Here is a 12,839-nt window from a genome sequence, read left to right on the forward strand (position 1 = left end):
GGTTTCAAAGAAATTTCTAGAGGTGATCCAGTCACCTAATAAATATTTGTTGAGTATTTACTTCCTCTCTGCCTCACAGAGTACCTGGTGCTATGGAAAAAAACAACAAAAAAGAATTAAGTCCTCTTTTTGAGAAAACTTCTATTCTAGCAGGAAAAACACAGTAATCCAAGAAAGCAAGATTTAACCAAGTATACCACACACTGGTATGTACTTATGACCTGGGAAATACTATAAACTGTATTAAAAAACAACTGATAGTCAGGGGGCACAGAAACAGCAATTATTATAAACCTGGAAAAACAGTTTACCTTAAACACTAATTCTCTACCATCTTCCAAATTATGGGAAGTGGTCTGGGGGGTAATTTTAGCTGTATATAAAGTCAAGGCATTACATAACACTTTAGTTATCCCCCTTAAATTATCTCTCAACTTTTCTGATTATTCCAAGGAGAAAGTCTCAGTTTGTTGCTGTTAGGTCTTCCATATATATATATATATATATATATATATATATATATATATATATATAAATATATAAAAATTTATATTTATAAATTTATAAATTTATATATATATATATATATATATAAATATATAAAAATTTATATTTATAAATTTATAAATTTATATATATATATTTATACTTAGTAATAGCTGGTTTCCGAGCCTTCTGTGGATGCCAGCATCTGGCCACAAATTAACATTTTTTTCATTGTATTTACTTCACAGCAAACTTTTATATATGTAACAAGTGACAGGATAGACTTTCCCTTTATAATTAATTTTAGTTAATGTTTTCTCTTTATATTAACTTTAAAACCCTGGGGGAAAAAAACACCAAGAAAGGAAATACTGTTCTAGCTATTCCCGATCACAGGCAACTTCCAAGACTACCATGCTTGCTTTCCAGGAGAACAGTAAGTAAGCCCTTGCTTAAGAAGTAGTAGAAAGTGCAACAGTTAAAATATCTGTAGTTTCTACTCAACAAAATAAAAAAAATAAAGTATAACAGTTTACTTTGGAGGATTTGTGGGGGAGGGGGAGACAGCAAGAGACTTCTAACAAAGCTACTTTTATGCTGCCAGAAAGGGGCCTTCCTCTGCCCATACCTGAACTCTGAAAAACCTGTACTAGTATCCTTCTCCACCCCCAGCCTGGCAATACTTACTTATGTAGCAGTTGTCCAGTAGACTGTAAGCTCCTTGGGGGCACAATCCCTGCCTTTTTCAGCTTCTTAATTCTGGGGCCAAGCAGTTCCCCCTAAGAGTGTCACCTGTAGATCCTCATTATGTGATCGCTGGATAAATGAACTAGGCCTGGAGTTGGTCTATACTTCTTTTTCTTAAAAGACATCAATTTAAAGTTAAGGTGTTTCTAGTGGTTGTCCTTTGATGCAAGTTCTACACACATATTTATGGATCTAGAAAATTTACCAAATTATAAATAACTCTGCATAAATCCTTAATCTGAAGTATGGGACTTAAGTGCACTGACGATGAAAATGCCACTAGCTTGGCATCTATTCTTTCCAAGAGGCATTTGATATATTAAAACATACAGTTAGATGTAATGTCAGTTTTTCTTTTAAAAACTTTATTTTGGAAAAAAATTCTTTAGATTCCACTGTTAAACAATGGATACATTATGTGTATGCCACTTTTAGAGAAACAATCTGTTAAAATCTGAGTTTTTGGCATGAATATGACCAAAAACACATATTAAGCTCTAACAAAGTACCTATTTTCAGTAATACACAAAACTTCAATCATCAAACAAGGCAATTCAAGTTTAAAATGTCTTTTCTAATGTTGACTTTCCCCAGCACTCTACACTCACTAAGAATTTCAACATTCCATATTCTTCAGTTTTATAAACCAGGAGAACTTCATTAAGGAGAAGTCAGCTTCCTAGGGCTGGCCAATTAATAAAAAGTCACCCAAATGAATCACAAGAGCTATGCTTAAATCTATTCATTCTGTATTTACTTTCACTAACAAAACTAGTAAGAATCCTTCTAATGATGAGTTCTTAAAAGGTACTAGAATATGAAGACTTTAGGGGCGCCTGGGTGGCACAGCGGTTAAGCATCTGCCTTCGGCTCAGGGCGTGATCCTGGCGTTCTGGGATTGAGCCCCACATCAGGCTCTTCTGCTGGCAGCCTGCTTCTTCCTCTCCCACTCCCCCTGCTTGTGTTCCCCCTCTCGCTGGCTGTCTCTCTCTGTCAAATAAATAAATAAAATCTTAAAAAAAAAAGAATATGAAGACTTTAGAATTATACAAAGGTTGCAGGAAGTCAAAGTTTACAGGAGAGGAATGTTTGCCTAACGGGTTTGCTCAAATGTTCCTCTTCTATCTTCAGGTAACAGTTTAAAGCCAAACTTGGCTCCTTCTCAATCACTTCTCTCTAGGCTTTCCAAGGGCATCAAATAAGATTGGTCCATGACCACCTTCAAGAGGACGTTCTCTATAACATAGTAACACCTCCAATCTACAAACGAATTCTAGTATTTTTCAAAGAAATATTAAAATCGAGGATCTTTTAGAATAAATGCTATTGATCGTTACATTTCCCAAACCTTCTTACAACCCATAATGTAACTCAACCTAAGTATTACTATTTCCAGGAAAGGAAGAGATCAGGAATGACATGGAAGGGGACAAACAGGCCCAGCCTCTCTCCCTTTCTATCCAGCAAGAGTTAGGTATTCTCCTACTTCTTTCTCTATAGCATGGCCGGATCTGATTTTAAGACAAAAGCAAGGTGAAACCTGGCTTCCAGAGCAGCTCCTAAGGCAGTGTAGGGCAGGACTTCAGTGGAAACACGCTTAGGAGTAAGGTATTGAGTAAGGTAAGTGTGTTCCAGAGGGGTGGATGAACAGAGATCCGAAGATGGGGAGAAGTGGTGGGGGTGCTAGTAGTAATACGAAGAGGCCACAACTCTCTTAGCTAAGGAATGGGCAGGGTGTTTCTGCATGCAAAAAAACAAGACAAATCAGAATCTCTGCACTTAGCTTTTTCTGTACTTGTGATTACCTTGTTTCTGCGTGCTCTGAATGATAATCAGTTTCAGGTGGAAAGCTTTTCAATCAAACAGGCCTACTAACTTGTTAGAACATATACAGCATGGCATCATCATATTGTGCCATGTTCATGAAGAAGAAATCCTCTTGTGAAGTAAACAGCAGTTAGTTTTAGATATACTACAATTTGTTTTGAAAGTGGTTATTGCTCAACTATTTCGAATTTTGAAACTGGTAATAGTTATCTAAGAGCCTTTACAAAGGCGTAGCCTAGAGGCTGCTTCAAAGCAAGCGACAAATAGGAAGAAAGCTTACACTGAAAACCACGTGTCTCCCGGTAGGAAGTACATTACCAATCCATTTCCCGAAAGTTCACTTTCCATGTGAGCGTAACAATGTAAATATTTCTAAATAGAAATTTGACATCCACGTATTTACTTGCCTCACTCGCAAAAGAGCCGGGACTCTTTCCTCCGGAACCAAGTAAAAATCATGTACCCTTAATATTAACACGCGGGGTACGGAGTCAAAAACCGGGGCCATTAACCGTCCAAAGCCTGGAGACGGGTTCTCATGTCAACAAAGTGGACCCGAGGAGGCAAAGGTCTGAACGCTGGGGGCTTGCAGGTGGGGGAGTGGAGAATGGGTTTTCGGGCGCTTCGGAACCATCCCTTCCCACCTGGTCTCGCTGGGTGAGCGGGTGGGGGGGCGATGGGGGTGGGGGGGGCTGCGGCCGCGCGGGGTCTCCGCCGGGAGTCGGGAGCAGGCCTCGGGCGGCAGCTCCTCAAACTCAGACCGTATCCCGCCCCCACCCCGGCCCCAAGCTCGGGGCTGGGCACTGGCCCCCAGACGGAAAACTGCAACTCCCCAGACATCGCGCATCTCTCAAAGACTCCCGGTCCACCCTGGTCTTCCTTCAGCGCCACCGCAACCCCTCAACCCAAGACCTCAGGTCAGGGGGTCTCTAACCTCCCGCCATTTCTCCACGTCGCCGCAGCTCCGAGCAGGAGAGAACCTCAAGGTGACACCTTCTTTGGGACGACGGATCCGCGTTCCGCGCCCGCGCTCTCGGGCCCGGCTTCCCGTCAGAGCCCGGTCGCCTCACCTGGCAGCGGCACACGATGTCGGCGTCCTGCGCCAGCAGATCCACCACCTTCCCTTTGCCTTCGTCGCCCCACTGCGCGCCCAGCACCACCGTCACCCGGTTCCCCCCGGGCCGCGCCCCGGGGCGGCCACAGTCGCCGTTGGGCAGGGAGGATGCCGCCGGGTTGGTCTCGGCGAACGCCATGGCTCCAGTGACGCGAGGAGAGCCCGAAAGAGACGCGGGCGGCGAGGAGTGAGCGAACTGAACTGCTCTGCGGCCGCCAGCCACATGCAGAGGAAGAAGGAGCCAGAGGCCGGCCCCGCCCCCGCCCCCGCCGGGCCACCACCCTCCAGCCAGGCCCCGCCCCGCTCTCCGCCTCAGCCCACTCAAGGGGCGACCATGACTGCCCCGCGCAGGCCGGCCGCCGCAGCACCGCCCGCAGGAAGAGGCCCGGGTGGCGGCAACCGCCGCCACCCGGGACCGAGGCCACGCCCCTTCCGCAGCCTGGCGCGCCACCCGGGTGCGAGCCCTGCGAGCGGAAGGGGGCTGGGGCGGGGCCTCCAGCGAGCTTCGCCTCGACGCCCCGCCTACTCGCCCTTCTCCCGCTTTTCAAACCAGGGAGGCGCGGAGGTGCGTGCTCGAGCGTCGGACTACAACTCCCGGCATGCAACGCTCTGGGCCGAGGCGACGTTTTTTGGAGCCACGCTGTTTGCCGTCTGCAGGTCTGTCTCCGAAGGCGTTTTCAAATTATTTTTTAACGACTTGTCTTTATTAAAGGTCGAGATAGTGTGTGCTAAATACAAAGGGTGGCATTCCAAAATACAAATGGGATGGAATGGAAACGAATAGATTTAGAATTGGGAACTAAAGGTCTGCAAGTAAGAATAGAGATGGTAGCTAAATATATCTTTGCACCCAAGCCTCACAACAACCCCATGAGACAGGTTTTCTTTTCTTCACTTAAGAGGAAATAGAAGCTTCACTTTAGAGGAAATAGAAGGAAATAAAAGGGCATATTCCAAAGTAGAGCAATAGAGGACATTAGAACTGAAAATCTAGAGCTCAAGTAAAGTTCTAATCCTTCTCGTTTTACACATTAGTAACAGAGGCTCAGAGAGGAGGAGGGTAATAGTGATGTATAGTTTGTGCCAAATACTGTGATACACTTAGCTCTTTTAAATCCCACAACATATAAAGTAGGTAATACTATCTTACACTTATTTTACAGGGTTTAAAAGTTAGTTAACTTGCTCTAGTGCGGGCTGAATTGGTACCGAGAGAGTGCAGAGCCCAGACGCTCTGTGTATATTCCATTACTCTTCGTGTTTCAGTTACAGCCAGATTCTGGAGTAAACTGTACCTACTGCTGCAATACAGATTAACTATGGCATCTAATCCCGATACAAAGTTGCTTCGGAAAAAGTGGGAACAGAATCGCATTAAATGCAGTGTCTACTACATATACACCATATACACACAATCAGGTTCTCTAATGGTCCCTAGAGCGTATTTTAGTATAATACTACTTTTACTCAATGATTCGTTGTCAGTAAACATTGAGGACCTACTACAAATTATGATGGTACTGGGCCCTGATGACATAAAGAGGAGTAAAGATAAAGTTGCAGCACTCAAGGATTCAGCTTATTGGTCTACCAACAAATAAACAGATAAATTATAATCCTGTGTGACGATTTTGGTATTTGTTTATCTTGGCTTTACCACAAGATTACAAACCCCTTTGTAAATCAGAAAGCTGCCATATTTCTTTGTACCCAAGTGCGCAAGGTGGTGTTGGGCATATAGTAGGTGCTCAGTAAGTACACGTTAGTGTTGATTTCCGCTGAACTTAAAAACCATTTATGGAATGCCTCATACTGGATACATACACTACCAGATACGCATCTGTTACCGCAGTATTTATATACAGTCACAACGAAAATTTGGGCTAAAAGATACAGTAACTTAAAAGCTTCACCTTCGTTCAGTCAACCGGAATTTTCCGGAGTGGTTTTGCTATTTCACTCCAAAGCGGCATGGTTTCTGCCTTTCCTCAAGTCTGGTTTACATTTTCAACTCCAACCAGCTGCGAGGTTCCCGGGGAGCCAGGTAGCGGCGCGCGCTCGCACGCATGCGCACACGCACTGGCCCTCGCGGGCGGGGAGGTGCGACCCCGGCCCCGCCCGCGGCGCGCGGCCCCCAGCACCTCCTCCGCTGGTCCGCCGGCGCCCCCCGGGAGCGCGCGAGGCCAGAGCGGGCGCGGCCTGGGCCGTTGGGCGGAGGCCGTCCGGGCGCCATGTCAGCGCAGGGAGTGGCGGTGCTGCTGTCGTGGCTGAGCTGCTGCGGCTCGGCCGTGTGGAGGTAGAAAGACGCCAGTGGCGCCCCGGGGCACCGGGCGGGGGTCGCCCCTGGGGCCGCGCCCCCGCGCCTCGGTGTCCTGACCCACTCGGCCCCGCGGACCACCGCCTGGAGCCCCGGCTCCCGGCGCCCACCCTCGGCGCCTCGCCGCCCTCTTCCGAGAGTTTTCGAGGGACGAGGGCGGAGAATGAAGCAGCAGGGTGAGGGCTTTGCTCCTCCGCGTCTGGGTAACTGCGTCGCTGTCCTCTGGACAGCTGAGCGCCTAGGAACCACCCATAAACTCCTTTCCTCCTGCTGCGCTCTTGTTTTGCCAGAGAGCCCAAAAGTCGCCACTGGGAAGTGGAGACGGGACGAGGGCCCGTCTCCAGGGTAACCAGGTAGTTGATGGTTTCTGTGAGGCAGATGTATGAATGATTTATGACAAAGTGCTTTATAAAGTGTAAACACTGTACAAATGTAAGGGGATGTAATTCCTGCATAAGGAATGGGAATTGATTCTGTGATTTGATCTAGGGAGTGAAAGCTTTAAAAAGTTCTGAGAAATCCTCAGTGCAAGTGTGATTTTTGTTCAGTATTTAGTAACTGCTGAGTTGGAAAGTGTATCGAAATATTTTAGAAAGATTTTCAACAAAGGTTAAAATACAGATAATTAACCAGAAAAATAACGTTCTGCGAATACTCCATTCAGTGGAGGTTTTGCTATAACTAATTACTACCCTCTAACAACAAGATGTAAGAATACCAACAATAAGTCAAACTATGACAGAGGTTTCAGAGGGAGGGGATCCAGGGCACCTCACTGGGCCGATGGTGGGCATCGAACAGAATAAGAGTAGCCTTGGAAAGGGTCAGTGAAGTAGTGAGAAAAAGCAAAAAGGTAGCATTCTGACAGAACTTTGTAAGCTTCTATTTCCTCTAAAGTGAAGAAAAGAAAACCTGTCTCATGGGGTTGTTGTTGTGAGGCTTGGATGCAAAGATATTTTTAGCTCCCAGCGCATGCCTGGGAAACAATGGATCAATAAATAAGGATAAGGGATATTATTAAAGATGGCCTGTGAATTCGGGGACTTCATAAACTTTATGTTGTACACCAGAGGTCACCAAACTTTCTGTAAGGGCCAGGTAGTAAATACTTCAGGCTTTTCAGGTGATACAATCTATGCTTTAACTACCCAACTCTGCCATGATAGGGGAATGCGCTCCCCAAAAGTAGTAAACCAATGGGTGTGGCTGTGTGTCAATGAAAATTTATTTACAAAAACAGGTGGAATTTGACCATAGGTTGCCAACCCCTGGTCTATGTTCATAATCGAAGGGAATGCTAAATTTCTTTCCCTTCCCTAAATTTTCAGCGAGAGTTTAGTGAAGACAAAGATGTTATTGTTCCCCATGGTAGTCACAGGCTTCTTGAATTTTATATCTTAATAAGGTGTTCTTTTAAAGGACAAAATTTCTTAAATTTGATGTAATGGTTTTTTATTGTTAGTTTGTTGGGGGGGGTGGAGAATTCAAGGTAGATGTCTTATTTAAATAATTCTTCCTTTCCCCAATGTCTAAGAGATATTTACCTAAATTTTCTACTGAGAATATTAATGTTTTTGACATTTCTTATCCCAATGGAGTTGGTTTTCTTAAATGATCTAAGGTAGGACTGGGATTATTTCTTTCTCCTTACGAATCCAGAGCCATTTTCCAGCTCCATTTACTGAATATCACCTCTGTCCTATACCAAACTTCCCTATGGGCTTACGTCTGCTTCTGGGTTTACAATAGAATCCCTCTTATTTGGAGGAGAAGTTAGTTTTAATATTTATATTTGACCTTTTCCTCCACAGGTATTCCACTAACAGCCCAAACTACCACATTTTTAGTACCAGAAGTACTGTAAGTGTGTAATTTTTTTTCAAGCTATAGTTAAGTTTTAATTATTATCTACCTTAAAGCAGAGAGCAGTATTTTATACTCAGTTGTATAGCACAGTTATCATTCATTTATTTTTATTTCATTCCTTTATCTCATTTATCATCCTAGTATAAATCCTCTTGCCAATAAATGTCCTTAAATATATATGTAGCAAACATAAGTAGTATGGTTTTGAATGTTTTTGTGACTTAATATTCACAGATAGGATGGCCATACAATATATTGTGTAAACTATTGAAAATGAAGGAGAGTGCTATTAATATTTATGCTGGAACAACAGGTATGAATTCCAACAGCCTTGACAAGCCAGGATGAATGGTCACTGAAGCTGTAGACTTCATTCTCTAGATTACTTTTTTTATTCAATACTTTGTCTACTTCCTTTCTTCTTAATGCTGCCTGCTTACTAGTCTGTGTGTGTGTTATTTGTATAGCCCCCCAATGATGGACACATGGCTTTCTGTCACCACAGACAACACTGTGATGATGCCCTTTTACATGTCCTTTTATGGTCTGTGCAATAATATTTCAGCTATAGTTGCTGGGACATAGAGCAGACACCTGATTTAACTATTCTGCATGATTGTTCTTGAATGGCAGTCTCAATTTCTATTCTCAACCTAGTGCACATATTCACCAAAATTTATTGAATTATTGAATTTTCTATTTTTTTTACTAATTTTATTACTATGTGTAATAGCTTATTGCTGTTGTTATTTTCAATTCTCTGATGACTAGTGATTTTTAAAAAAGATTTATTTATTTATTTGAGAGAGAGACACCTGGGCACAAGCAGGGGGAGAGGCAGAGGGAGAGGGAGAAGCAGACTCCCTGCTGAGCTGGGAGCCCGACATGGGTCTCAATCCCAGGACCTGGAAATCATGACCTGAGCTGAGCTGAAGGCAGATGCTTAACCATCTGAGCTACCCAGGCGCCCCATGACTAGTGATTTTGAGCATCTCTTCCCATATTTATGCAGGCTTCTCTTTTTGCCCATTTTCCATTTAATTTTGTGCCCTTTTCTTGTTGATTTATGAAGTGTTGTATACATTCCACCCTCTATATTATTTGAATGTTGGTTTTGTTTCATTTTCCTGTCTCACATCTACTCATCTAACCATTAATGTTGTCTGTGGATATTTTATTTTTTAAGAAAAACCTGACTTTTGTTAAGCCAAACCACCCCCCCCCCACACACACACACACGCTTTTTGACCTCATACTTTCTACTTTTTTGGATTGTTATGAAAAATCTTTTCCTACCCAGAGTTGCGAAGATACTTATCCTAGTTTTTCTTTTATATGCATTATATCCTGACCTTTCAAATGTAGGTCATAAATCCATCTGGAGTCCACTCGTATATAATATAAAGTATACATTCACATTACTTTCTCCATGTAATAAACCACCACCTATTAAACAACTTACTTTTATTTTTCTGGTATTATCCTTTTTTCTGTATATAGATGTGTCAATTAACTTTTCTTCCTTTCTCCCTCTCTCTCTTTCTCCCTTTCTTTCTTTCTTCTTTCTTTCATTATATGTTAGTGACCATACAGTACATCATTAGTTTTTGATGTAGTGTTCCATGATTCAGTGTTTTCGTATAACACCCAGTGCTCCACGCAATACACACCCTCCTTAATACCCATCACTGGGCTAGCCCATCCCCTAAAATCCTCAGATTGTTTCCCGGAGTCTATAGTCTCTCGTGGTTCATTTCCCCCTCTGTTTACCCCCCCTTCATTTTTCCCTACCGATCTCCCTGCTATTCCTTATATTCCACAAATGAGTGAAACCACATGATAATTGTCTTTCTCTGCTTGACTTATCTCACTTAGCATAATCTCCTCCAGTCCCATCCATGTTGATGCAAATGTTGGGTGATCATTCTTTCTGATGGCTGAGTAATATTCCATTGTATATATGGACCACAGCTTCTTTATTCATTCATCTGTTGATGGACATCTCAGCTCCTTCCACATTTTGGCTATTGTGGACAATGCTGCTATGAACATTGGGGTGCATATGGCCCTTCTTTTCACTACATCTGTATCTTTGGGGTAAATACCCAGTAGTGCAATTGCTCAGTCATAGGGTAGCTCTATTTTTAACTTTTTGAGGGACCTCCACACTGTTTTCCAAAGTGGCTGTACGAACCAACTTGCATTCCCACCAACAGTGTAAGAAGGTTCCCCTTTCTCCACATCCTCTCCAACATTTGTTGTTTCTTGCCTTGTCCATTTTTGCCATTCTGACTGGCGTAAGGTGGTATCTCAATGTGGTTTTGATTTGAATTTCCCTGATGGCTAATGATTTTGAACATTTTTTCATGTGTCTGTTAGCCATTTGTATGTCTTCATTGGAAAAGTGTCTGTTCATATTTTCTGCCCATTTTTTTATTTGATTTTTTGTTTCTTGGGTATTGAGCTTGAGAAGTTCTTTATAGATCTTGGATACCCACCTTTTATCTGTAGTGTCATTTGCAAATATCTTCTCCCATTCCATGGGCTGCCTCTTTGTTTTGTTAACTGTTTCCTTTGCTGTGCAGAAGCTTTTTATCTTGATGAAGTCCCAAAAGTTCATTTTTGCTTTTGTTTCCCTTGCCTTTGGAGATGTGCCATGAAAGAGGTTGCTGTGGCCGATATCAAAGAGGTTACAGCCTATGTTCTCCTCTATGATTTTGATGGATTCCTGTCTCACATCAAGGTCTTTAATACATTTGGATATTATCTTTGTGTATGGTGTGAGAGTGGTCAAGTTTCATTCTTCTGTATATAGCTGTCCAATTTTCCCAGCACCATTTATTGAAGAGGCTGTCTTTTTTCCACTGGATATTTTTTCCTGCTTTGTCAAAGATTGATGTGTCAGTTTCGGAACTCTCTTCTTTCCTATGGGTAGAGTTGACTGATCCTCTCGTTTCATGTAGCTGCAGTTTAGTTTCAGTGCTGCCTACTCTTCCTTTGAATTAACATACCATAATATATGAATCCTTTTACTCTAGGTAAGCAATTATGTTCATTCCATTTTCAGTCTTTTTAATTAGTGGATTAGATAAGGTCGTCTACTATGAACATTTTTATGCCTATCTTCTGCTTAACATATATATGCATTTCTGTTGGGAGTGGAACTGGTAAGTCATAGGGTATATTATATGCATGTGTTCAGCTTTAGTTGATGGTGCCAGAAGATTTTACAAAATAATTGTATCAGTTTACACTTACATTCTATGTCTATATATATATAGACATATATATATATATATATATATATATATATATATATATATATATCATTGTATTTACATTACTCAGAATCAGGCAAAAGGAATCTATATAAACTATATTTTCTTTTACAATGTTATTTGTTTTTAAATTCATTGCTAGCCATTTCTTATTAAATCTGTACTTACCAGTTAAACTGTCATTTGTAGTTAATTTCTTTAATATCATTTATTTATGTATTTCATCTTTGTTTCTTGAACAGTTTTTCTGTATAATTGACCATTTTATTAGTCATTTTAAAAATCTCCTTTTTTCTAAGTAATCTCTACACCCAACATGGGGCTCACATTCACAACCCTGAGATTAAGAGTTGCATGCTGCACCAACTGAGCCAGCCAGGCATCCCCTAAAAATCTTTTTTGATCTCTGCTCTTCCTTTATCATTGTTATGGAGGTGACAGAAATGTGTCATGTAACCAAAATAATGGAGTATGTCATTACAGAAATGAGAGTTGGGAGCCAGAGTTTGATTCTTAACAGAGGAGGGAGACTAAATGCAGGCGAGTAGATGATAAAACCAGTGGCTTTGCAGGTTGCTTGCAAGTGATATTCAGAGAAAGAAAGAAAATATTTAGTGTACAGAAGACACTTTAGGGATTAAATAGTTCATAAATCTTAATGGAAAGCATTTTAAGTCAATTTTTCTCTACCTATTTGCTTTTCCTGGAGCTTTGGCATGAGGGACAGGATTTAGGTTGACACACATCCAGGAATCTATGAAGATGCTCTCAGGGAACATAAACTGGTGGAGGCCATCTCCATGCTTTCTCTCTGCCTCACTACAGCTTGCCACTATCTCTCAGAAAGGAACTTATGCATTTATCTAGAGCCTGGTCATTATAACTGCTGCCCATAGGATACCTCCAGATTGCCTGACTCTGGTGGCCATGGCTTACACTTGTAGTCCCATATGACTGTATATATTTGTATACTTTAAAAGGTGGTGCTTGAGTGTCTAGCTTCCAATCAACATGAATCTAGGTGCTGACTGAGATCCTCCCTGTGGGACAATGACAGGACTTGGCACATCCTCATCTATTGGGAGTTATGAAAAATAAAATAGGCTGCTTGGACAATCACAAAGTTTTGAAGGACAACCAAGAGCTAGGGCATGGTTAAATGATAAGGCTCATCACTCCTTCAAGACTAAGAGAGTTGGTTATT

At 42.2% G+C, this 12,839-nt stretch overlaps 2 protein-coding genes across 3 annotated transcripts in view; one reads left to right on the plus strand and one right to left on the minus strand.

Annotated features, from left to right (window-relative positions):
• The window catches only part of ADSS2 (adenylosuccinate synthase 2), a 34,882-nt gene extending 30,446 nt beyond the window's left edge, over positions 1–4,436 (minus strand). The window contains exon 1 of one of the 2 annotated variants that reach the window (XM_026509565.4): positions 4,131–4,436. In XM_026509565.4, coding sequence (XP_026365350.3) covers positions 4,131–4,313 — 183 coding nt within the window. In that variant the 5' untranslated portion in view covers positions 4,314–4,436. The remainder of the gene's footprint in view (positions 1–4,130) is intronic. The other variant, XM_026509564.4, reaches the window with a different exon arrangement.
• The window catches only part of CATSPERE (catsper channel auxiliary subunit epsilon), a 174,398-nt gene continuing 165,837 nt past the window's right edge, over positions 4,279–12,839 (plus strand). The window contains exons 1-2 of the mRNA XM_044388000.3: positions 4,279–4,831; positions 8,303–8,351. Of these exons, the coding sequence (XP_044243935.3) occupies positions 4,398–4,831; positions 8,303–8,351 (483 nt within the window). The 5' untranslated portion in view covers positions 4,279–4,397. The remainder of the gene's footprint in view (positions 4,832–8,302; positions 8,352–12,839) is intronic.

Source organism: Ursus arctos, unplaced genomic scaffold (genome assembly GCF_023065955.2).
Source record: "Ursus arctos isolate Adak ecotype North America unplaced genomic scaffold, UrsArc2.0 scaffold_2, whole genome shotgun sequence".
Lineage (NCBI taxonomy): Eukaryota > Metazoa > Chordata > Mammalia > Carnivora > Ursidae > Ursus > Ursus arctos.